The 27,866-nt window shown below is 37.8% G+C and overlaps 1 protein-coding gene across 2 annotated transcripts in view; it reads right to left on the bottom strand.

Annotated features, from left to right (window-relative positions):
- crim1 (cysteine rich transmembrane BMP regulator 1 (chordin-like)) overlaps window positions 1-27,866 on the bottom strand; it is a 125,387-nt gene that overhangs the window by 37,298 nt on the left and 60,223 nt on the right. The window contains exons 3-7 of one of the 2 annotated variants that reach the window (XM_052580124.1): window positions 22,621-22,863; window positions 21,470-21,590; window positions 20,616-20,737; window positions 4,816-4,998; window positions 19-216 (exon numbers count right to left, since the gene is read on the bottom strand). In XM_052580124.1, coding sequence (XP_052436084.1) covers window positions 19-216; window positions 4,816-4,998; window positions 20,616-20,737; window positions 21,470-21,590; window positions 22,621-22,863 — 867 coding nt within the window. The remainder of the gene's footprint in view (window positions 1-18; window positions 217-4,815; window positions 4,999-20,615; window positions 20,738-21,469; window positions 21,591-22,620; window positions 22,864-27,866) is intronic. The other variant, XM_052580125.1, reaches the window with a different exon arrangement.

Raw genomic sequence — 27,866 nt, 5'->3', positions numbered from 1 at the left:
AAGTGCATCTGTTCTTACCTTCACACACAGGGCAACACTCTCCGGGCACAGTGACAGGATTGAGACAGCTGTGGCCACAGGCAGCTGCCACACAGTGGGCCTCTCCACTCACACACTGGCAGAAGGTACAGTCGTCCTCACGCCAATGGTCTCCGTGAGCCAGGATCTGCCCATTCACATAGCAGCCGGCTAAATTGAGCACTGGGTAGATGGGGTCTGTAAAGAGAAAGTGAAAAGAACAGAAAGACAAGATGATGATAGCTGCCACACATTAGTACTGACATCTTGCAAAATATACCCTTCTGGAAAAGTCAGTTTAAGCTGTTTTAGAACGGAACAGATAGTTTCTGAACACCTTAACTTTATACAAGCAACTGGTGGGGGGTTTGTAACTAGTTCAGGATGGTCTACAAGTTTGCACAAGCTAATAACCAGCTTGGACCAGCTAATGACCAGCTGGGACCAATTTGGACTAACTAAATACTAGTCTGGACTAGTTAATACCCAGCATGTACTAGCTAATGATGGTCTTAGACCATTTAGGGGGCTTTTACAGTGGGCTTGTTTGCTGCAGTCCGAGCCTGAACACGATTGTTCCCGGCACCACCCGCAGCGTTGGTCTCCTTTCATACTCAATAGTTGTATCGATCCCAGGTGCGTTTTCAGTCACCTTACGTCATCGCAAACGCACACGGAAAACACATGGAGAACACAACCCGACTGAACATAGTTGTAATTTTTTTGTTATTTTGGTGCTATTATGCACAGCATAGTGAACGACAACTGCGTTTATGTTCATTGCATGGTGTAATTCAGCACATATCCAGGGGACGCCGTGTTTCTGCTGCTCGTAGAAGATATTTTTTGAGAAGACAGCTGAGTGCAAGAAATGCATTTGTATCTTTGTTTACACCTCTTCCGTGTCCCACAACGTTCCCCTGCCACTCATGGTTCTCGTGTGTTGAGTAAACAATGATATCGACAGTGTAACACATCCGCTACTTTTACTTCCTGAACAAGTGCGCACCCGAGTCCGTGTTGCTTGCACATTCACACACACTGCGCCACAGTTTGGGAGCAGCCGAACTCAGACCACCTTCTCCAGGTAGTCTCGGGTTCGGTACCCCAGTGCGGACCAGGGTCCGATGACTGCGTTCACATTAGTGATTTTTCATGTGAACCATGCTTCGTTCCGCACTAAACTGCCAGTGTGAAAGCCTCCTAAATGATCAGCTTGGACAAGTTTGGACCAGATAATGATGCCCTTTACACAGAGATTTTGGAAAGTTTCTGTTCCTGTTTTGTTCATTCACGCTGCCTGAGCTTTATTGTGTTCCATGTTTTACCGTTTTCCAGTAACCAGCTCAAGATGATTTTTTTCAGCAGGGTTAGTGTTATACACTAACAGAGTTACAATAGAAGAAAACTAATATTACAATAAGTGTAAACAAAATTCATCATATTTCATAGTTTAAGGGGATAGCTGAATGAAAATTGTGTCATTAATAATGTCGTTCCAAACACGTAAGACCTTTGTTTATCTTCAGAACCCAAATTAAGGTTTTTTTTGGTGAAGTGCAAGAACTTTCTGACCTGCATAGACAGCAATATCACATAAATATCACATTCAAGGCCAAGAACTAAGAACATCATCAAAATAGACCAATTGACATCAGTGTTTCAATCATAATTTTATGAAGCTATGAGAATTTTGTGCGCAAAGAAAATAATGGCCTAGTTCAACAATTCTTAATTAATAACTTAATTTGTGTTCCGAAGATAAACAAAGGTCTTACGAGTTAGAATTGTTATTTTTTGGGTCATCTATCCCTTTAATTCATCTTCTCAAAAACCATTTTCACTGAAACACTGGAAAACGTGTAATTTCTATAACTGGAAAGTCATGTAAATTAATAAAATAGTACAACTCCATTTTTCTCGTCATGCACAATGCGATGTAAATAATAAAAATAAAAAAACCTACATACTTTTAAAAACTCTTATTCAGTACATCTTGAATGTCATTGGGCCTTTGGATATAGTTGTGGCCCCTAAAAAGTTAAGAACCACTGTTCTAACCTCTTAAGCACAAATGCTATTTTGGGGATTTCCGTTTTTCATTTTCCTTCCTAATTTTGAATGCTTCCCTATTCACATTCAAAAGTGTGAGATGACAAAGTTTGGTATCATTTTAAAGGAAACCCTTTGAAATTACATAAAACACTGTTGAAATTGATAAAAATGACAATATATGCTGTCTGTGTTATAATAAATAGGGGAAAAAACAAGGCGCTTTTTTATTTTATTTGTGTAAACTAAGGTTTGAAATAGTATAGCTCAGGCAATGAAGGGCCTAGTAACTTTAGACCAATTTCATGTTTTTCTAGCACATGTCAGCTAATAGAGGAAAAAAGAAATTTCTTTCTATCTTAATCTATGCAAAAGTTATTCTATTCCAACTGAAGGAAGGAATAATACCATTTTTGTACAAAATTTTAGTCTAAATAAGTATGAAGTCATCTTTTGCACACTTGCAGTATGGAATAATGTGATATCTGTATATTATTTTACAGAAAACACTCAGAAGTTACATAAAAAGCTGCTGTTTGTGACAAATAGTATTATTTATGTTGTTTCACATATGATGAACCATCTCAATACAATGTGCTTTTTTGTGTGTATGTTTTCTGAAATCATATTAGGCAATAGCGACATGCATAGAATTATTAAAATATCTGGTCTGTCACAGTCTTAAATAGAATCCACAATTTCCAGCTTAATATCATTTCATTTATGTCTATTCTGCATCATGTAAAGATTGAGAGACTTTGCCTGTCTCAAGCATGTATGATATTTCATATTTATAGCGTGTCTGTTTGTTATTATTCAAAACCAGCGATAAATCCGCGTCCCCGAAGCTTCAACGCGAACTTCGGAGCGTCAACAAACTAATTTATGTTCATCCACCCCAGTATACTGTACTGTTTACTGTATATTCACTGAAATGCGGTCAAATATGAAAATTATGAAAATAAACAGATAAGCTTATGGCTAGCGCAGCTTCGAGGCTTCAAAATAAAGAATGAAATGTATAAAAGCAAGTATCACGCGTATACGCTTACCAGATGCGCGTCCTGACCTCTCCACGGCGACGGTGGTCCTCCATAACTTGTATTATGAATATTATTCATTGTTAATCCGGAGATTCTTCCGCGTGTAGTTTCCCCCTCGCGTGGTCTTTGTTTAGAAGCAGCCAAACACTCAATCTCCCATCGGTCAGCGGTTCTGTGACGTCACCGGACGGAAACAGGACGGGGCAGTAAGTGACCCCCCTGTTGCGGCTATTCGCACCTCTGACTGGTTCAGACGGCTTTTGAGTGACAGCTATTTGGACTAATAGCGCTTCACAAAGAGATCAGATCTGTATAGCAGGAAAAAGGCTTCAGTGCGCATCATATGAGTTAGAGGTCTGGTCAGCGCTCACAGGGCTTTGGACCTCTATTGCGCACTTGTACAGAACGCTTTATATCTCAGCAATGGAAGCACGCAGAAACGTAAAAATGGTCTTGTTGGAAAGAAGAGATTCTAATCTAAAAGATTATATCGAGTATATAGGTATGCGTGGCTGTTTGCGGCTGACTGAAGCGGTGCAAAATGTATAAATAATAAGGTGAGAAATTTTACATCGCGATTCTGTTGAAGATCATTCGATCTGTGATTGTCACACAATAAAATGATCTACATCATCAGATTCCTGAGAATGAGAGCTTTCTTGTGATATATGACTTGACTGTTTTGTGAAAAATATTTTAAATACACATTCTTACGAAAACGTATTCGCAATCGTTAGATGGAAATTTATGGGGGGGGGAAATATATTTCTTAGCTTAATTTGACTACTTTATGTATCATAAAACCCCAATTAATGGTATTCTTTGTAAAGAAAACACTCTAAGCTTTCAAATGAACCCATTTTTGGGCAAATGCCATATAAGGAAGGATATGCAAATGAGACACAAACATGTGACATGCTATTTTCGGACCCGGTACCGGGTCTGCAGAGTTTAAGAGGCTAAGTGGTTGATTAAAATGATTTACCTCCATCGTAAGTCAAGACTGTCTATGAGTCAGCATATGGAGTCATACAGGCTTACATTCATTGGCCGATTTCATTTGTTTAATTGACGGCAGTAAAACTCTCAGGAGGAAAGCTACAGGGGAGTGGATGAGCTTCACTTTAATTAACTACATAACAACAAAATCATTCGCAAACTAATTTCAACATGACCACAATCTGATAAATAGAACATGAGCGGAAAATGTAGCAAGGTAATTCCAAGCAGTAATGTATTGGACAACAAAACCTACCCACAAGAGAAGCATAGCAATCGAAATTACATGCTCACTGGCAGCCTATTACAGGTTGTCTACAAAATAAAACAATGAACAGTTTCCCTGAACTAATTAGCCCTGGATGCTCCCTGAACTGGGAGAACGCAAGCACACAAAGAATTTATCCTGCAATTTCAACGTCCAATCGACAGAATCTTCCACATCATGCAAAATGCACAATATATTCAGAGAAAGTAAAAAAAACTAGTCATGCCATAATTGCTTTGGAATCTAGTTTTGGACCTGGATGACACTATTCATTAAAATTCACAAAAATCACCTCAATTACAGGCAGAGCATCAACAGCATATGCAAAACAGGCCCTAAGGCACAAGGCTAATGCTAAAGACAGCTTGATATCATTTGGAGAATGGTGCACACATGCCTGCTATATGAAGACCAGGAATATTTTCTCTTTCTAACCTTCACAGACAGGACAACACTCTCCGTCAGGGACGTAGTAGCGTTCGCAGTGGAGGACGCCGCACTGGGCCGTAAAGCACACGGACACCCCACCCTGACAGCGGCAGAAGCGACAGGCGTCCATCCTGAACATGTCCCCGTCATGGTACTCCACTCCGTTGAAAGTGCAGGCCTGCTTTGTCTCTGCAAAACACAGTAATCCGAATGCAGTGCATTAGAGGTTGTCGGATATATGACTGACAGCACAACAAAACAAACAGGGTCTTGATGACAGGGCCAAGAAGAATAGTTAGTTATAGGGTACGCAGGGACCGAACGGTGTGCATTTGTGTCCAAGAGAGCTTTTAGCAGCCGAGTTTCAGATAGCTGTGGAATTGATGCTCACCGGTCACCATGGCAACCCTTAGGTACCAAATTCCCCTTTCAGCTCATGCATTATAATGCCTATACTTGTGTTATGAGACCAGTATGCTTTTTGCTCCAAAATGCAGCTTAATAAAGGTCTCTTTTATACGTGATCGAACTCTGAGGACTTATGTTAATGCAGTTGATATGAAAAAATAAAAAAAGTGGCTGTGAAAGAGAACTCCAAACAAAGAATTAACGCCTCAAAAAAAAAAAAAAAAAAAAAAAAAAAAAAACACACTAAACTGCAAAAGACTGTGTTCTTAATTAGCATCTTTGTCTTGTCTTCTTTTATTAACACATTCAGTACATCTTAGTACAAAGAAAAGTAAAAAAAAAACAGGTCACAAATAGAAGGGTATTTTTGGGGCCTGGAGAAGTTTTGTCATGCCCTGACACGTGTGCTTTTTTCAGTAGCTTATAAACATCTAAATGGCTAAAGTCTAATATCACTGTAATCAACAGAAATTGGGCTATAATAATATTTGAGCAGCATGTATGTTTTTGATCGTGTGTTTGAGAAAAAAAAATGTTATGCGTGGTTAGTGAAAAAGTACAAATGTAAAAAAAAAGATGTCCTTCTTATTGTCCTTCAAACAATTTAAATTAGAAAGACATTTTGTATAGGCCTTTTTATTTATAATGAATTACATAATAAATTAATAAATAAATCTGTGCTAGCAAGCAAGCAAGTGCAAGGTTGGGGGTTCGATTCCCTGGGAACACATGATATGTAAAAATTTATAGCCTGAATGCACTGTAAGTTGCTTTGGATAAAAGCGTCTGCTAAATACATAATTTTTATTTATTTTTTTTGTTTTAGTTAAGTCTTTATAAATTAGATAAACATCTTGTTTTGAGTATTATTGAAACGTATGTTATTTCCAAAATTTTTTATTCAGTGACAGTAATTATTTGGTTTCAATACCAAGACGCGTTTTATTCAGGGAATCTGTGTCACATCCCTCTCCTTGTGCTTATGTTGAATGACGCCAAACACTTCCTTGAAAACACCTCTGATCACAACATATCTGAAGGAACTCTGCTGATGACAAACAAGAGGCCTTGGAACATTCCATAAAATCCTATCAAACGAAAGAGTAACAGATTATCAAAGCAATCCATTAAAAGAGGAATTATTAGAAACCTGGAGCCAACAAAAAGCACCCAGAGCCAAGTAAGAATTGATCTCTGCACGCTTAACTGTTGAAAGATCAGCTAAATGCTGTGCACAGCGTTTTTAATTCCAGTGAATAATTTTGTTAATTAGTACAGGCTCAGTGAATTACCTAATAATCTGGTGTGGCAACTGTGAGGTTGTCACACTAGACAGGTTTCAAAGAGGACTGTGTGAATTTGCTCAGTTTTCTAATCAAAGCTTTTTTTTGTTCCATCAGCCTGGGTCTGTCACTCTTCTCTGGGTGACAGCTACAGCTTGTGAAAGCGGCAACTAATTGGAAGGAGCTGCTTAAAAATCAATGCGCAAAAGAAAAAAAAACTTTTTAAAAGTAATAAAAGAAATAACCCCCTGCCATTAGAGCTGTAAAGGAATCAGATGCTAAAAGGAGCTGTACAGGTGGAGTTGAGATGTCTTTTAAAGGAGAGCTCTCTATAAGTGTAATATATCAAGTGTCTTGTGTTAACAGGTATCATCTGTGTTGTATGTTCTTAATGATATAGTACGCCAGAAGGATGAGCAGAAGGATTCAGATCTGTTATTAATGAAATATAACATGCTGAATTGTTTATCACACACTTTCAGGAACAGAAGGCATTAGATGTGTGCTATCTGGGCAATTAGCTGAGGAATAGTAGGTTATCAAAAGGTCATTAGCTTTTAATGTGAAATCCAAGATGGCGGAGATATTACAACAAATTATTTATTAGCAAGAGCAATACTTCGATATTTCCAACATGTCTTGGGAAGCAAGACAAACAATCTTTAAAAGTATTAATCAAAAAATTATTTGAACATTATTTAAAATTTTGTATAAAATATATTATGCTCATGTTAAGAATTTCCAGATTTTTTATTAATTTGCAAATATATATATATTTATATAGATTTTTTACAGTACATTGGCAGTTCAAGCAAATGCTAATGTAAATTAACCAGTTGCTAAAACTCAGCAAACAGTTAATTAGTAAAAATTATGTACTAAAACATGTGCATCTTACATCACTACAAAAATGATTTACTGATTCTTTGAAACCCTTGTGAACTGTTCATTGGGGAAAAAAGACTCAATTATTTTGAGTCCTTGCAAACATTAAACTGGTTAAAAATTATTCGTTAATTTTTGTTTTTCAAATCCTTGAAAAAATAAATAAAAAATGAACTGGGGAATTCTTTTGAATTCTTGCACATTTAGATATTTATCAGTTGAAGTTGAATCCTAATTAAAGACCATGTTATTTTGTGTAAAGAAATAAAAGTAAAGAATGTCTGGAACAACATGAAGATGACTATCTCTAACTATCCCTTAAACTACTTCACATTATAAGTAAGGACGTAACGATTAACCACGAGCCGGTTGAAAATCGATTTAAATATGTGACGATTCAAATCGGTTGAAATGCTAAACAAATCGCAATTCATTTAGGGGTAGTTAGTGGATCTGCATTTCATTCAGCTCGTCTGCTGTTTCATCCAGATTTTTTTATGTATAGATTCACAAAACTGAAGTCAAACCATTCTGTTTTAGCTTCAAAATTTCAAAATTATACAAATCTAATTTAGATTGAAAAAACTGCTCATGTTGCATGTATGCAGTATCTTTGTTTGGATCCTAATTAAAATTCAGTGGTTGCCTCTTATTTTAAATGGAAGAAGCACGGACAAAGCCTTATTTTGTTTTTATGAAGCAATTTATTTTATTTGTGTTACTTACTGTTACTTTTTGATTTGGGGCTTATTTTAAAATTAAAAGTTAGTTTTGTTATTTACATTTAAACTATATTTAAAGTTTGTCATTTAGCAGATGCTTTTATCCAAAGCGACTTACAAATGAGCGATTAAACCAACAAAAAGCAATATTATGCAAGTGCTTTATTAGTATATCATTATAGTTATATTATAATTTCACACAGAAATGTACAGCATTTTGCACAAGCGATAATAAAAGGACACATTTAATTCATAATTTGTCTTAATTTCAAAAAATAAATAAAATAAAACTGGGAACTGAATTGTGAGTTGACTGAATCGTTACATCCCTAATTATAAGTAGCTTGTTAATCTGGCAACAGTTAAGTAGTTTCCACAAAACTGCTCACTACCCTATACTATCAATTTCCAAAACGATTCTCTATACTAACCTCTATACAAACCAAACTCCCTTTCCCTCAACCTATATCATACCAATATTATTTTTCCCATTCCCAACTCAATTAACCATCCTATCCTGTCTATTCCCTACCCAATTTCCCATATTCTACATATTCCCTACTCAATTAACTAAGGCTTACAAACATTATCATAAAAAAAAAATCTAATTGCTTAAGTTCACATTCATTCATTCTATGCAAGCAATAAGGGTAAACAGGATTGGCTTGATCTCTGCAACGAAGGGGCTCACGCTTGAGACTTGACTCAAGCTCTAAAACAACCCTCTGGACCTAATTATCTAAATAAATAGTGCTGGGGTGGTGGAAAGAGCGAAACAGCTGTTTATATACACTTTGCATTGGGATTGCAACGGCATATGAACACACTTCCCTTATACGTTTACTTGGAACTCCGTTTTGTGGGAAGAAGTTTCATTTTTAACTACAATCTTGAATATAATCTCATGTTTTTCGTTTTAAGTGCAATAAACCTTTTTTTATCTTAATGACTAATGAGCTTCATCCCATTGAGGAAAAGGTGCAGCCACAGCCAGGTGACATGTTGTGGCAAAGGTGAATAATAAATGGAGGCGTGAGCGATAGATACATCAGCATCTTGAACTTCCCAGATGTTCTGTGCAGTGGCCTCACCCATTGATCTAATTCTTTAAAAGTGACACAATTGCCCACATCAAAGTTGTCAGTGTTGGGTCTTTTAGAGGTGACTTTGACATGGTAAGAGAAAGTACGGAATGTCTCTTTGTTTTGTCTCATTGAATGTCAGTGTTTATGTAAAACGGTTTATGTTTAAACCCCTGCTGCATCTCATGAGTTTTTAAGATAAAGCCTGACCCAAGCCGTCTGGATGCTGTGAAAGATTTGCAGGAGAGCAGATAGCGAGCTTGCCCCCACTTGTTTTCTGGCTGTTATGACCTCACAGAAGAAGACGAAACCATGCAGAGAAATGGTAAAAGAGAGAATATGGCTTTCCTGCTGCATTTCCGTTTTTGAAGGGCAAGCCATAAGTGCTGGTTGGTGTGTAAACAGCTGGCCGAGGCTCACGGAGAGCTGGTGTCTGCTCTAGGGCTTATCCCTCTCTCACCACAGTAGGACAAGCTGGTTGTTGAACAAATATGCAAAGTTTGTCAGGCTTGAGCTGGTGGCTCCATTTCTCAACCCACTGGCTTCCTTGATTTGGGACTTAAACCATCACAAAGGATTATACAACTGCAGCAAATTCCATCATAGTTTTATGGAAAAGTCTTTGACTTGGACTTATTCCGGAATCCTCTGGCATTAGGGATTGGGCGCCGTGTAGGGAGAACCAGCTTGAATGAATTCTGTTTAATATTCAGAATTTCCTCCCAGAGCTGTAATCCTGTAACGACTGTCAGGAAAGAAAACGCTGATTCAAAGTCTAAACTTTTTGAAAGAACTTCTTGGAGATGGCAAGGATTGTTCTAGAATGGAGTGTGGCTCATTTCCGCATGTTCTTCACCTCCATAAAGCTAAACTGTTGTGTTCTGACTGAGTTGAAGGGTGACGGAGATGTATTAGCCCAAGAAAAAATTATAAATAACAAATATATCAGTGAGTTCAATACCAGTTGGAGACTCTAGTATCTGCAATTCTGCACCAGTTCCTCTCAAGTCTTTATTGCCACCTTCAGAAACACAATGATGAATGATACCGAGAAAAAATTCACTAAGGTTCTTGGACCCATAAATTAAAATGACATAAAAAACACCTTTAATATCTACTTCACACCACTGCCATCTCTTGTGAAAGTCTCTTGAAAGGTTTCCCTTTCTCTCTGCAACACCTTTAAAGAATGGAAACACAAAAATGTACAAAACATTTGATTTGGCAGTTTCTTTTATTCTGGTTGTGGCGGGGGCGTGGTTTAGCGAAGTCTGCAACGGGAGAGCGAGTGAAGAGACGAGCGGCGATAAGTGGTTCAGGTGAGAAACAAGTAACACCTGGATCTCGTTTCAGTGATTGGCGTGGGGAACTCGCATTTAAGGAGCGCGACAGCCGGCGAAAGGAGAGAGAGACGGGGACTCGTGAGCGCAGGAAGCTGGAGAGCGATCGAGCAAACCAGACGCAGTATCCGTGGCCGAAGTGCTGTTAGAAAGTGCACGCACCTGCCGCGCTTGTTTGTTTGTTTATTTGTTTTGTTTTGGTTTTGGGAATAAAGCCTCTCACGAGCCCCGTACGCCGACTCTGGTCTCCTTCCTCTACTCTGATTGAACCTTTCATTACACTGGTCATGTCTGAAGATTTGAGTCTTAGCACATTTTACACTAGTGTGTTACACTTCCAGCCTCAGGCCTGTCACTAGTGGGGTGAAAGATTGGGATGATTATAGAGGACCAGGGCTGTGTGGAGCCACCGGTGATTCAACCAACTGGCCAAGGCCAGCCTTAAAAGACACTCAGGAAGGTTGACGGGTCCCTGCTGCACATAGTCATGAAAGCTTATCAACTGCATGTGTTTCTAAGCCTTGCCAATTTAAACATTCAAAAGAGTTAAAGGCATTCAACTGAGTATACTCATAATTTATACAGTGAATACTATGCAATGCTATACATTTGATTATTTGGTTTCTGTACCTGAATACCTACAAACTTGAAAAAAATAAAACATTTAATTTTTTTTTTTAATCTTTGTTCTTGTTTATTTGTGCTATTTACCAGGTACAACCTGCACTGGGGCCCTGCAAACCCAAGCTAAGGCATCTGCACATGGTGTGTGAAGAAAATTATACAAAGTTCTGTTTATTTTAATTTCTATTTGTTTAAATAAAATCGGTCAATAGGAAATGTATACAAAAAATCAACGTAATGAATATATTATAAATTGCTAAATTCAAAATCATTAATGAATATGTTTTCAATTGTTAAAATCAAAATATTAACATAGTTTTCTACAATTACAAGCAGTGAGGTGGTACACAAATACACAAATATTATGAATATATGTCAATACTACAAATGTAGTGTCATGTGGTACAACCAATCTGCACAAATACATTTACATTTAGCAGATGCTTTTATCCAAAGCTACTTACAATGCATTCAGGCTATAGATTTATTTATTTATTTTTTGTCAGCATGTGTGTTCCCTGGGAATTAAACCCACAACCTTTAGCGCTGCTAACACAATGCTCTACCACTGAGCCACAGCATTTTTAAAATATAATAATTTGAGCTTTTTATAACATGGCAAAGTTAGTTCCTGTTGTAAAATGTGTAGTTTTACCACCTAGAAAACGTACTGATTTTTTCATTACTAATAATAATGACGTGCAAAAAAAAAAATTATTCATTTTTGCTTGATGGTTACACCACATGACATATAACGACATGTATACTGACATACACCTGACATATTTTTTTTCTTTATTATGGGCACTCTTTTTCAGCATGTACCATTCATTTTCCATTTTAAAATGTATTTGATAGAATTCCTTAGATTTTCCTCCAGAAATCAGTGCAGAACATCTAAAAGTCTGAAGATTCCATCTTGCTGATATTTTGATTATTTACAGGATCTTGTACAAGCATCATCTAATACAAAATTCGGAGTGGAGGAGATTATTTCTCTCATCTCGAAACACCACACCTCAGTGTAAATTAGTGGAAGAGAATGGTAACCATGGAAACAGTACCCTGAGACGCCAAAGCCTAGTTTTCTCTGCCTCAAGACTGATCCAACAGGTCCCCTCCCCTCAGAGGCCTTGAGGCCAACAGCTGTTAACTGGCCCCACCTGAATTGTTAGAGTGTATGGCGGCACTAGCAGGGTCTTTACGATATGAGGTAAGTGACAGAAGTCAACTATGTAATCTATATGACTGCCTAACCCTCCACACATCTGTATGAGTAAAGCTACTACCTGTGTTCTCATACGTCTCTCTGAAAGCAGAGATATAAAATCGCACACACATACACACAGAGTCTTTCTTATTACACAAAGGCCATCTGAAGCAGGAGGAAAAAGAGCCCATTTATATTTAACTCTAAGAGTTTGACAGGATTGTGAAGAGGCAGTAATGAAATTCTCCATCTGGAGATTAAAACACCTCCACATCTCAGTCTCACAGTTCCTGAACAGAGCACTGAAGTGCAACCTAAAATAACATCTTTTACCGTTCAAAAGCGGCTAACCTTAACATGGAGGATTTACATAATCTCCCACCTCCAGTCGCAAACTTGTACTTGTGCAGATTCCTCCCGCTTGAGGTCATGATTAAACATGGACCAGTGTGCACCAAATGTAACGTAGCAGAATGCAGTCACATGCAGTCTTTCAATTTCGACCCAGGCACCACAGACCAATACTCGCTGGGTTTTTAAAGGAGTCATATTGTATACTTTAGTAGCGTTTTATATTTCCCACTGAAGTCCACTTTTATTGTTAGTTCAGGTTTCATGCACCAAAACTGTTTTATATGACCATTTTCCTCCTCCCTTTTGTCCTTTAGAATAAAAAGTGCGGTATTTTGGAATTCTATACTGCGCTACTACCTGATTGATATCAATGAAATAGGCATCTTGAGAAATCATGCCTGTGTCTCTGTGACTGCCAGTGGCTCTGCAAACAGCAAAACAAAAGTCAAGTGGGCGGCCTGTAATTTTTGGTCAGAAAACTATCCAATCTGCCTGTGGAATATTTTGTGGGTTGGGGTTATTGACATCTTCTGATGCTGACATCTTTTAATAGTATACCCTTGTGAGGATTTTTTTGTAAAGGGTGTGTGGTTGATAGCAGCAAAATGATGGAAGCTAGCAAAATAGCAGCACCTTTAAACAATTATATTTTTTGCTATTGTGTATATTTAAGATGTCTATATGCAAATGACCGCTGTTATAATTGGCTAAACTTCTTTTTGCATGTAAAATGAGGCCTTGTCCACAGTGCCACTCATCAGGGTGGGCCAAACTGTCAAATGCTGAATAAGTGTTAGTTTGCTAATAGGCTAATAGTTGTGGTAGGAATGATATTGGTTGTAATGGAAACTGTAACAGTCCCTGTGGGTCTCTACTTGTAATTTGCGTTAAACTACTGTACTCGGCACAGGCTGATTGGTTCATGTTGCATACTGCATGTAGCCAATGAGTGTGCTGCTTTACATTTAAACAGTCGGTTAGCATTTACTAGAGCATTTCGTAGCATGCTGAGTTCCTCTGAAACCCTCCAACTTCCCCAGCCCCACCTGTATAGATCTACTACAGGTTCATTTATATGCTACTTCTGCAGCAGCAGTATGTTTTAAATACTCACATCACTGTTTAGGTGTAAATATTGGCAGTAGCAAGTTCCTGAACTTGATTTCCAGTAGCAGCAGCAATAATCTACAACAAGAGCAATAACTTACAGCAGCAGCAGCAATTCAGCAGCATAGCAGATCTGTTCCATCAAGACCAAATACATGGAAATTGTCATATCCATTACCATGCTAAAATCTTCTGAGAGTTGTCATGATAGAACTAGTTAAAGTAGCTTGCAGCTTAGTGAACTTCAATTTCAAAATCCATATTCTGCTGCGAAACAAATATCTAAGTTGTGTCAGAAATTGCAATCTGTCTGAGTAGGTACAGTACTACATTGGATGAAGAATGAAGTTCACTACTATATTCTATATAGTATGAATGTGTGGTATGAAGTAGTAGGTCATCTGGGTACCTTCATAAAAAACCTTTTGTGGAATGGTAATATTCCGTAGATAATAAAGGTTCAACCTTATTTTAACCTATATTTTTAAGAGTGAACCGTTTAACGAATACTGAGAATATGGGCAGAATATTCATTTCACATACAGTTTTTTGCCTACTGTATAGAAGGGGCTTAGACACATTCAGATGCAATGTTAGTTTCTCACTATGGGAAGGGAGAAAACAATCTGAAACATTAAGAAGAAATAGATTTCGAAAGCCAAGGAGATTGTGGTTATCATCCTCTTAGATGCTTGAGATCGTTTTTTTCTTTGTTAGGTAGGAGATCGACTCTGTAGCAGGACTCAGTCCAGCACTTCTTGTCTCTTCCTGCCCTACAGCCCAACAGGAGCTGCCTCCTGGTGTTTTTCAGCCCTCCCCCATGCTGCAGGCTAGCTTGTTTTGGCTGCAGCTGCTGAGAGGCAGACTAAATAATGTGATAACGCACTGCTCCACAGTTGCGCCTTGTGCTGCCAAGACCCGCCACTGCTCTGGACATGCAAATCACTACAACAGCACAACACCTGCAAATCAAGGCTAAGTTGTCGAGAAACAAAACAAAACAAAAAAGACGGCGCCTTTGTGTGCATGTTTTCCCATTTTTTATCAGTGAAAGATAGCGGCCACTGTGTTGGAGCAGACATAAATAAGAGCAGAGTATAAAAGGGAGAGCATAGTGCCTACGGGGCCCGTCAATCATCGTAGGCTTTACATTGCACAAGTTATATGAATGGCCCTTCGATGACTCCTATTTAAGCCCTACCTTAAAATCACTTTCCTCTTTCGATGATGCTTTCTCTCAAAAGAGAAAAAGAGATGCCCGTGCTTCTCGCCGGGCCACCGTGCTATGTTTACGCTAGTGGTTAAATTAAAATGTTATGTCATTTACTGACTGAGCCTGGTAAAAAAACAAAAAAAAATATGGTTTCAAGGCTTGTAATCTCTCGAAAAAATGAACAGCTGTTTAAGCATTTCCTTCAGAGTGGCATATGTCCAAATCCATGCTTGTCTTCTGAAAGAGTGTGCATTGTTCTTCCATATGTCATTTGAGGCAGAACAACATGCTACTGTTTACAGAGCTAATCCTAACGCTAACTGCTTAAGCGTCGACAATACAATCAAGTTTTTCGATGCTGAGAAGAGGATCTAAATCAGCAGTCATAACCTCAATTACATCGCCCTTCTATCCCTAGGTTGAAAAGCTTGCGCAAACCGCCAATCATGCCCTTCTCCATGACAACTACTCTCTGGGTAAACATTAACGTAATGATGGGGCTCGTTGCAGTGGGGCTGTATGAATGGGGACTGACAGGTGCGCCAGTTCATGTGTGAAAATGCACAAAGCTAATTATGGGGCTAAAAATATCGTTAATGACAAAGCAAATCTACCATGTGCAAACGTGGCAGTGGCATCTGTTTTGTTGCATTTAAACAACATGTTCGCATATTCACTTGTTGATCAACACTTTTTAATGTTAACATTAATTTTTCAATGTAAAAGTGAAAAAGCTGCGAATTAAAAGAGTAAACAAACTTAACACCAAACACTCTTGAGAAGCGCAACAAAAAAACTAAACTATCTTTAGCAACACATTTGCTAAATTGCCATTACGAGATGGATAAAACTGTGAAATTCCTTGGTGTGGTCAAAGTAAGTTCACTTTTTGAAAAGGAGTTGCGATTAGCTCAGGGTGGGAATGTTTTAGATTAGATGCACACATACACTTACTAATCAGCCCTTCGTCTTATCTACTCCCAAAAAGGGTGACATCACTGTCTGAGAGAGAAATGTGGTGCACAAACACTGTCTGAGAATGCTCACTCTCTTGCCATCCCAAACACTTGCCTTTGGAAGTGTGTGCGGGTGCCTTGGGGAGAGAGTGAGTGAGAGAGCGACTGGCACAGAAAGATGGCATTCTGTCTGTCTGACATCTGCTGTTTCTAGAATTATCAAGCTGTGAATTTGTTCAGAAATGGAACGGTTGATCTACTCAAAATATTCGTTGGAAACTTCAAAGTTTTGATTCACTATGTAGATAACGTTTCCTGTAGTTACACTGCCCTGCTGAAAAAATACAGATTAAGGTGGTTAAGTTTTAGGAATAATAATAAATGGTGAAAACAAAAATGTAAAAGTAGCTTGACAGTTTACTCTTTAGGTCTATTAAAATGTTTAAAATGGTGGCAATACATTTCTTTAATAACTCACTTAATGCTATACTAGGCATCCAGATCAGTTCATACCTCAATATTACATACTTGGTAAAGAGATGCCATTACAGAAGAATTATGTAAAATATACTTTGTCTATATGATATAGCTTGAAGATTATTTCAAAAAATATTTAGATTACAAATACAATTTGTTATGCTGTTTTTAATTGTGATTGAATAAAAAAATACATTTGTCAGAATAAGTTGTAACCTGCTCCCAAGTTTATGCTGAGGGTAAAACACATGACTAATCTAGACCATCTTGGACAAGCTAAGGACCAGTTTGCAACATGTCCATGATGTGCCAGTGTGACAAATCTACAGGGAAAAACTTTAAGTTAACACAATAGAAACTGAAATTAATACTCCTCAAATCCTCATTAAGGCAAGCCGCATTGGATAAATCTTATCACACATTACAGCGGACAGAAGTGAAAGATGCTGGCTCCTTCTTCCAATTAAAGATTCATAGAGACAGTTTCCAGCAGCCCAGCATTATGTAAATCAAATTAAAGGGACAGTCCAAACCAAAATGAATATTCTGTCATTACCTATTTCACCCTTATGTCGTTCCAATCCTGTATGACTTTACTTCTTTAGTGGAACACATAAAGAAAAATTCTGAAGAATATTCTGGCCACTCATTACAAAATAATGAAAGTAAATGAGGACTTTTGCACTCCAAAATGGTGGTAAATACGACTTGTGGACTACATTTGAAGACTTCTAAAGACTTCACAGAAGAAAGAAATAGAGGAATTTCAACATGGGCCGACGTGACCATTTGTGTTTTTTTCCCGCATCCATCTGCAGTGTATTCATCTGTTGTGTCAATTTGTTCATGCCATGATGGTCTTGAGAAGGTCACTCATCTAATGACGTCCATGCGATATCTTTTGAATATTAATCAGTTTCTGTCCATCCAAGGCTATGAGTTCATTTTCTCTTTTCATAGTTCCTTCATGTTCTCCCCCACCCCCCTCAGCTATGGAATATGAGATCGGCCTCTACACTGTACACAGCCACCGGTGGCCAGATGTTCAATTAGCCTGTATTTCTGTTTGATGCTCCCCACGCTGCTCTCCGGCCTCAGCGCTTTGTTCTCAAATCAGCCTAAGGCTAATTTCACCGCCCGCTGTGAAGACGACACACAACCTGGCACCTCATACCACACTGCTATTTATGCTAGCTTGTTTATATACATATGTGCTTGAAAGGAAGGTGACTTGCCAAATGACGAATATGGAAAAGCAAGTCCTTGGGTCGCACTCGCTTTGCTTCCCTTTGTTGCTAAGCCTTTCATGTATTGTGTGCCCTAGGCCAGGCTATAGGTGAAGCAGGAAGGAAATAAACAACTAGAGGGAAAGTGGGATTGTTTTCATGGGTCCCTTTATTCAAAGCACCACTCTTGAGCCTTTGTGTTTGGATGGTGCCCTTATTCTGTTGTCTTCCTCTCGGCGACTGTCTATCCACGAATATGGAAAAGGCCCAACGCGCGACATACGGCCTGGTACTCGCTGATGTTTCCAGCTTTGATTTGGTGCTGATTTCCTGTGGCTTTTGTCCATCTGTCGCCAGCAGTCTCTTCATCTGAAAAAGTTCTCCACCACCTGCACACAGCTCTTCTCACAGTGACTTTGGGGTTAAGCTCTATCTTTCTGTCCCAACTCTTAGTGTAGGTTTTATTAGTTAGGGAGAACTGCATAGTGTTTGTGTATGGCTGTGCACAAGAAGCACAAGTGCTTTCAAAAATAATAATATATACAATGTATTTTGTGTTTTTCTTTTGTCAGGAAATTGCTGTTAATGTTGTTTTAACTAGTAAAGGGTGTCCTCTCCCCCAAATATTATGGATGTAAAAATATCACAACACCTACAATATGGGTCAAAATAAAACTTTAATAAAACAAAAAGTACTTAAGTAAATTGTAATTAACTGTCAAGTAGTAAGTAAAGTAAATTGTAAGGAAATTGAAATTAACTGTTGTATTATTTATAAATTACAGCTGTAGCTCTACACAGTTACCTATGGCTATTATTTTATTTTGACAGTTGTCTTAATGACTTTATAGTCTCAAGCATTCACACAAATAACGCAAAAGACAACGAAGCAGTTTTACTATGATAAACCATGGTATATTTTGTAAGGGTTGTGATGTCCAAGTTTTTGCACTGTTTTATGAAATTCTATTTCTATTGCAAAAAGGAGGCTAAAAATTTAAGATTAAGTGGATATTTGAATTAGCCTAAATGTTTGGTCAATATTAAAGTCAAGTTAAGTCAAGGCTGCTTTATTGTCAATTCTTCCACATATACAGCACATACATACAGAGAATTGAAATTTTGTGTTCGAAAATACCTTCAGCCGCCATTATTTAAAATGCTGTGTAACATACAGTAAACATTCTGTCACTTTATTTCGCAAGTATGGTGAACACCGATGGATAGACGCTGTAGCACTGCCAGTTGTTGTTGGAGATTTTTAGTCCTCCTTTCTGTTCTTTCAATCGCTTTACGTATATGTAAACATTTCAAAAACACAGCTGCGATCACAGCGTCCTCCATCCTTCTGTTGTTAATGTTGTTCTTTGTTTACATTGTTGAACGCTGTGCACAAATGACATCACTGTCGATCAGCTTACGTCATGTCCTAGCATACACTGTCGGTGCAGTGCAACCCTTTAAATGGTACTGGAAAATAGTTTGCGCAAAATCTCCCAGTACTTTGGTACTGTACATTCAGTTCTGGAACTAAAGCGATGTGAAAGGCCCTAAAAAGCTTAGAGAGCAGTTCTTTATTTAAACTGACTGTAGAGTTACTTGAATGAGGTAGTGAGCAGACCAATGCTGCACAAAGTGACTGGTGCAGGTCAGAGTTTGTCATTGGGAGGAGGTAAAGGAAGGACCTGGGGATGTGTGATTTGGAGGGAGGTTCAGAGTTCAGTGATGACTGGACCAGAAATGGGGGGGGGGGGGGGGCAAGGTCGAGAGGGAGTTCAGCCTCCTGCAGCCTGACGAACGAAGCTGTCCTTCAACTTTAAAGGACTTGATCGTCCTGTAAGTGTAACAGCAGCGATTCCCAGGCCTTTGGCTCCCTTTGCAGGCATTTGTAATAGTATGTAATAATGTACATAAATTGTCTCATTTGTATTACATTATGTATTTTAATATTATGATTAATATTATTATTATGAAACCATATAATTATTAATCAACCAATCATTAATGCTTAATGTTTTTGTTGTAGGCTTAGGTCTTAAGTTTTATCTTAATACTTTGTAAACTATTATTTGAAATAACAAAACCACGGATAATTTGTGGTTAACAAGAACCATTATTTTTGGTTTTAAAACCATGGCTAATGTTCGTGAGGGAACATGGAAAATCAGAGAGAATATTAGATGCGTTGTTGGTGGTTAATTATTACTGACATCAAAACACGTTTTTAACGTCAACAGCCAAAAAGGTTTCACAGGATTATGAATGTACCTGAAAGGGATGCACAGGCTTCTTTTTTTTTTTCGGCGCCAGATTGCTGATGTCTTTTCATGGGCATAGCTGTCCATCAGTTATGATAAATTGCATTCAGCCACAAACATGAGGTGCGAGCGGTCGCGGATGAGGGAATGGTGCGTCATGTGTGCCTAGCCTACTGCACTCACCATAAAATGCATATGTTCATGTTTACAGTTTTATTTATATGTATATGTTAATTTTAATATTAATATACAATGAAAGCAACCGGGGTGCCCCCCTGGGAGTTGGTGCCCTACGCAAACTGCGTACTCTGCATATAGGGAGCGGCAGTACTGCTCATTCACTAATGCCTTGCAGAGACACAGAAAGAGTAATTTTGGGAACAATAATGAGCTATGCCTTTTTGGGGTTTATTAAAGCAATCCAATGTAAAATAAATTACAATTTCATCCAATTAACATTAAAAACACTGCAAACTGATTTTTAAAAGAGAGAAACAGATGTAGTAAAAGTTTGTATTTTCTGTGTTTTGAGTAATGTTCTGTTTTAGCTAGTGGCCGGTTACTATGGCAGCAGCTGCAGGGTTCTGCCCACTGACTAGACGACCTTCCCAAAACACCTACACATAAACACTAATTAAGACACACAGGAAACAGAACCTACCGTTGACGCACTCAAACACATCGCAACACCTCCCAGGTGTTCCATCGCCACGGGACACGACCTGTGGGGATGTCCCCGCTGAGCACTGTGGGAAGCTGCAGAGGCCAGGCAAACACTCACATCTGAATAGAAGAGAGAGAGAGAGAAACAGGGAAATACAGAGAGAGAGAGAGAGAGAGACGCTGGCCTGTCATACCCAATTCATATCAACAAAACACTCTCTTCTGTCACTCTGAAGTTATTCACTTTCACTGCTGAAATAATACAATATTAATGCTCCGATTAAAGAATTGGTGCTAAAATAGTGAAAAATTATGTTTGTTTTTTGACAATCGACAGGTGTGACGTCTATCCTAGACTGAGAGTGACAACCTTGACTGTGTGTGTGTGACAGGTGTGAGCATGAAACAGGTGTTCGTCTAACCTATACTCTTAACAAGTGTAATGACTAAACTGGATTATGAACATGAAACATGTAACATCTCACCTGGATTGCCAGCATGAGACAGGTGTATCATCTAATCAAGATTTTGAGCACGAGACAGGTGTAACGGTCTAAAGAGAGTGAGTGAGATGTGACACCTAACCTAGACTAAATTGTAAGTGTGAAAGAGATGAAACATGTAATGTCTAATTAAGATTGTCAGCATGAGACAGGTATAATGGTCTATTTGGAATTGGGCGAGTGAGAAAGGTGTAACGCTCTAACCTAGATTGTGAATGTGAAACATATAAAACAGTGTAACTATGAATGTGAGAGTTACACAGGTGTAACATCTAGTTATAATTGTGAGCATGAAACCAGTGTAATGGTGTAGCTGAGACTGTGAGAGTGAGACAGGTGTAACTCTGACCTGGTAGGAAGGGTGCAGCAGCCGTCTGCTGTCAGTCTGACCTGAGTCTCATAGCTGTCCGCCGGACACTGGACAGGCTTCACCGGTGGACACTCTACTGTGCTGCAGTCTACACTGAACACTGAACACAAAACAAGACATAAAACATTTAGCACTTCTCTAAAAAGCCTCTAATTAGCACACCTCATCAAACTCTCATCCAAGCAAATGATTAACCTGTTATATCACACCATAAACTTCCACAAGTGCTGTTTACAGTGCTTAAGTCATTATACGATGTAGGTTTAATGTCAAAAATCGAGTACAAAAAACAAAACGAAAATTAAATGTAATTTGCAGAAGGTTAACACCATCCAACTGACATTTTCAGATGCAAGTTATGATTATGTTTCATTGACATATTATGAATAATGTGAACTGATGATTTCTTTATAAAAAACGTAAATTTTACTTGTTGGAAGCAGAACCACTCATGTATTTTCAACAGCCCATGGCTTTAGCGTGTCTCAAAGGCCTTGGCAAACTCCCAAATCCCGAAATCGCACTCTTTAGTGTATTGGGGAATGAATTACCGTTGTTTTTTTATGTCGTGTTGAAGCCAAGTGCCTATCTCTGCTCAAGGCTGCCATATTGCAGCAACATACCGCATGACAGAAGAAGATATATTAAAATTAAGGTACTATGACAGCATCTTGAGATAACCTGCAAATAATTCCAATCTATCACTACCCGGTTCCTGGTGTGGATTCCCAAGACTAAAAAAAATCCATCCATTGCTGTAGCAGGAAAAGAATTTGATATTGCAATACAAGTTGAGACTGCATGCTTTTTATTTGAGAAAAACCAACATACAGGGATATTTCACCCACAAATGAAAATTCTGTCATCATATACTCACCGTCATGTCATTCCAAACATACTGTATGTTGTTTGTTTTTCATTGAACATAAAAGTTGAAGCTCTTAGAAGAACATTTACACAGTCATTTGAACTATTCCTTTATACCTTGCTAGCGCAGAATGGTTTATATTGTTTTGGTTGCTGTTAGCTAGTTACATGGTGACCTACTGTACATGGTGTTTCATGTGAAGATCAAAGAAGGAGAAGGAATCGAAGAAGTCACAACACGACTTAATATTGAACTTTATTACCTGGTTTGCATTCGTAGAGATCACAGCACTCGCCAGGTTTGCCTGAGCTCTTGGATACCAGGATGTTGAGGTGCCCAGGCTGGCAAACTTTCCTCAGACACCCGGCTGGGCTACACACGCAGCGGCTGGGCAGGGGGCAACATTCACCTGGTGGAGCGTAGCCCTCGATCAATATGGAGTCCTCAGGGCAGCGTGGAGAAAACTGCACCTCACATCTTGCCTTGGAGCAATCCGGCCTTTCCTCTGCAAAGAAAAAGAACACAAGTTTGTCATTTCTGATGTTCAGCTATGCTTAGTAGATATTCTTTTCTTGTGAGTAAGAACTGGCAAATAAATAAAGTTACTCACTGGTAAAATGATTAAGAACTGCAATATGGTTTAAATTTAATTGTAAGAGCGACAGGCAGACTGTTGCCGATGTAAGTGACATACACGATTCAAATCAAAAAGCAAAACAATATATTAAAGAAAACATCTGTCAGGACTCACACCGCACAAAACTCCATGTGGTGATACATATGCGGAATATTCCTTGCATTAAGCCTCCAAAACGAAAATATGAGGTATTTGTCTTCATGTTTTATGTGACAGGTACCCGAATCGCCAAGAGACAGACTAGTTTGTCATGTATATGAGCTTTGACACATTGACATGCTGTTTTTACCACATATATACATGAAAAAAAAATAATAAAAACATTGTCATGAGAACAAAAGTGAAAAAAAAAATTAATGAAGAAGTTCCACGGTATGGTGAGTAAGATTTTTTTAAGTCTCCAAAGCTGACCCAAGTCTGCATTTATCTGATCAAAAATAAAATGGCAATATTGTGAAACATTACTGCTATTTAAATTATAAAATATTTATTTAGTCTATTCAATTTTCAGCAGCCATTAGTCCAGTGTCAAATGATCCTTCAGAAATCATTATAAAATTCTTATCTGTTAAAAAAACAGATGTGCTGCTTAACATTTTTGTGGAAACTGATACATTTTTGAGGATTATCGGATATATTGAAAGTTTAAAAGAAAAGTATGTATTTGAAATTGTTGAAAAGTAAAGACGATAGTAAAGACTATCACTATTTTACTAATAGATATTAATGCGCCAAGACGAAGTGCTTACAAGCACTTGCCATGGTATTCCGCCACACAATATAGTTATCCATTTTACACGCTTAGAAAAGCGCAACGTTTTGTTTTGTGTTACCGTCCTAGGTCGAGTTACACTACGCGAGTAACTGTATTTAAATAGGGAAAACGTGGAGGTGTTTGGTAGCTTCTCTGCTTGGCCCATATTGAATGAATATTGGCTAAGCTAAGTGCTTTCAAAGTGTCACCGCGCGCCAAAGCGATTAAGTGCATGCACTGAGACGAGAGAGGTATGTATCAACTCGTCTTAGGTAAGGGAAAAACATAGTTTAATATGAAAACATGGTGGAATATCCCTTTAACAATGCGCAAATTAAACACACAGACGCAACATCTAATTTACATATTAATCAACCTAATATACCAAGTGCAGCACAAATGATCATAATCGCAAATAAAGAATAAAGAAGCTACAGTATGTTGAAAAGAACCAGAGGCCAAAAAATGAAGGTTTGATAGACCTAGTATTGCGTGCCATCTAGTTGAGGGTTCCAAGACGTCTTTTATTTCCTGAAGCAAATTAAAAAATAATATGGCTTTGCAAACGATATGTTCAAATAATGTGTTCTTCTGGCATTCAAAGTAAATTAATATGTGTGGAAAAACCATCTCCCTTCTACCACGTGCTCTCTGTTCTCTGTGGTGCCTCCTGCTAGCAACAATAACTTTTTTGGACGTTAAATATTGGTGCAAATGCTAGTTATTTGATGAGCGCAAATGTTAGTAAATCACATTGCGGGATTCTTTTTAAAACTGTCTTCCCATAACTTTAGCATCTGAAAGGGACTCTCCTACAAATGCATATTCTGTGTCCACGCCTTTTCAGCGCAAAAACAGGTATACTCTGTAAATATTTTTCTCCATTTCTTCCTAAGATGTTATAAAAGTAGGGCTGACTCACATATCACTACCTTGAGCAGACAGATGATGAGCAGCTGCTTCACTCCCTTATTTTGAACTGAATATTGACCATGCAGGTCAAAGTCCAGCGTTTTATGAACACATTCAATTTGACCTTCTGTCGTTCAAGGCATGATTGCTTTTATTCGTTCTTTACAAGAGAACAACAAGCTAACAAAGGAGGAAGGCAGAGAAATTGAAAAGGTGCATTGGAGAGACATAAAAAGAACCACAGAAAAGAAAACTCATGCTGATGTGAATGTGAATGAATGGCAAATGTCAGCAGGAGAGAAAAGGCTGGCATGCTGTAATTCTCCTGTTGCTTGTGTGCTGTCTGATAACACTTGGTGGAGGGGTGTGTAACAACTTTAGATGCCGCGCTTCATGTTGAAACACGGGTTGCAATATTAATACAGCCATTTTTAAAGGGATGGTTCACCCCAAAATTTAAATTTTGTAATCAGCTACTTTTATTTTATGTTTCTGTGAACACTATGGACTACTTTGTAATTTTTTTAAGCTTGCCAGCCACACTTGTTACTATTCTGAAAATTAAAGCATTTTGTCTTCCATAGGAAAAAAAAAATAGTTTAAAGTGATACAAGGGTGAGCAGATTAGATAAAATAAAATTGGGGTTGGAAGGTTGTCAAAAAAAAAAAAAAATACAATAAAATAAAATAAAATAAAAAAACCTTCCTGAAATTGTTATATATATTCACTGTCAATCTTTTCTTCCAGTGAGCTGTTAAATGCTGCAAATGAATCACTGAGTCAGAACAGATCTGTCTGGTTCACGTTTGGTTTTATGAACCATATTATTGAAAAGATTGGCCATAAAAGGACACTACTATTTCACCTATTAATGTGCCAAGGATTTATGCCTTCAAAAGACTTACAAAATTGTATGTGAGTTACATGGACCACTTTAATGGTATTTTAAGTGTTTTATGTCCATTTTGAACAGTCCCTATTAATGGTAATGAATAGAAGAAAAAAAAAGAGCAACCTTCACAGTCTTGAGAATCTTTTCTTTTGTGCGCCATTGAAAAAAAAATTATAATTTTTTTACATTTATATAATGATGAAAAAGGTGATTTTTTTGGAGGTGCTAAACTAAACCTTTCAAGCTTCAAAACAAAACAAAAACACAAAAAATATGGTTGATATAGTTGACAGCTAATTACACAATCGTTTTATGTGAAAAATAAACTGATTTTAAACCATTATTCACTAATAATCTTTCCTTCAACTGTGAGGTGTACAAGGCTATGAACCAATTAGTCAGTGAGTCAAACTTGAGAAACAGATCAGTGTGATAAGTGATAAGTACATATTTGGACCAACATAAGTGTGAGCAAATTATCACAATTTTCCTATTCAGGTGAACTATGCCTTTAAAAGACGTCAAGACCCCTTCCCTCAGAAACGCAAATATAAATATAGCTGCAAGCAGCGATGTCGGGCTCAAGCCATCAATGCAACGCTACCCCGGTGGCATCAGGAAAACTGTGCCCAGCGGGCATAAGCATTTACAGTAACCCTCTGACAATACAATTTTAAGGGATGTGGCAGTTAAAGGGTTAATCCGACCAATCTAGACTTTGAAATCACATACACAGAACAATATATATAACTTTAGTAACACATTATTTTTATATTTATAAAAAATTTATAAGGTGTGCATTATAGCCATCACCTATATGAACACATTACAATTGTTTTGTGACTGCAAGTCTTTCTTCTCAAATGCTATTGAGCTTCAAATTTGCATTTGAGCCCATGTGAAATAGTAGCATATTTTACATATGACTTACAGTTTGTTGTAATAAATATCAAACATTCAAATTAATTGTGCATTATAGCTGTCACCTAGATGAACAATTACAGTTGTTTTTGTAAGTCATTCTCTTCAAATGCTACTGACGTTAGAAAAGTGTATAACAATATCACATGTAACTTTAGAGACCGTCCCTAAATTTGAGACTCTCGAATGTCCAATGTCAAGACAGCTTTATGCCTGTTTTTTTTTTTTCTTTCTTTAGTTTTCTTTTCTCTGTGCCGGATTGCTGATGTCCTATACCCAGGCATAGATGTCCATCCATCAATTACAAACATTCAGCCGCAAACATGTGGTGTGATCTGTCACGAGCGCGGATGGGAGAATGGCGCATGTTTTTTTTCTTTTTTTTTTTTTTTTTTTGAGCAACTGGGATGGTGCCCCTTCTGGGATTTGGTGCCCTGCGAATACTGCATACTCTGCATATAGGGAGCGGCGGTACTATCTGGAAGATATATTCCTCAAACCATCGTACAAGAAGTGGTGATGCTAGTCCTTCAAGAATCGCTCAAAAGCTATTTAAGTGTACAGTTTCCTTTTATTGCATCTTGAAATAAATATTTCTGAATTCTGAATCAAACTGGGTTGTGTTTATTTATTTATTTATTTTATGAGACAACTGAGACTTTAATCTCCTTTGTAATATATGTGCTTTTAAACCAAGAACAATTTATTTATAGATTTATTACTGCTTTATAATGACTATTATTAAGCGAAAAGGCTTTATAATCATGAACTATTTACTAATGCTTAGCTAATGAGTGCCATTATTATAAAGTGTTACCAATGCATTTACTAATGTTAACAAATTAGACATTATTTTACAGTGTTACCAAATCCTTAAATAATTTATTAGTGTTTTGTAATGATTTTAATAACCTATAAGCATTTGTGAAATAGTTTTGCTTGCATTGCAGCTTTATCTGTCAGTTTAAGAGTTTTACTGTTACATCCATGAGATTAATAAATGTCATGTCACGTCACAGTTTGTCATAGGTCAGTATCAAATGAGTTTTAAATTATTATTTGCAGCATAAATAAGGATTCTTAGGATGTTTTTAAATCCCTAAAACTGCCAGAAAAGGATAAGGCCTAAGAGATTTCTTAACCTGTAATGAAAGGAAAAAAACGCTACCATTAGCAACAACAAAAACAATAACAATTTAAAATACAGATATTTTTTTCCTGATTATTAAAGGGATGATTAGGTCTCTCTCTCTCTCTCTCTCTCTCTGCCAGACAGCCCCTCCCTACAGTCCACACACACTGTCAGTCACCAAAAATTCACAGTCACCAACCCCCTCACACTCCCCCTCCCTCTCCCCCTCCCTTTCCTCACACAGACAGAGTGGCCAGAG

This window comes from Carassius gibelio, chromosome B17 (genome assembly GCF_023724105.1).
Source record: "Carassius gibelio isolate Cgi1373 ecotype wild population from Czech Republic chromosome B17, carGib1.2-hapl.c, whole genome shotgun sequence".
NCBI lineage: Eukaryota > Metazoa > Chordata > Actinopteri > Cypriniformes > Cyprinidae > Carassius > Carassius gibelio.
This window is presented reverse-complemented; position numbering and strand designations above follow the sequence as displayed.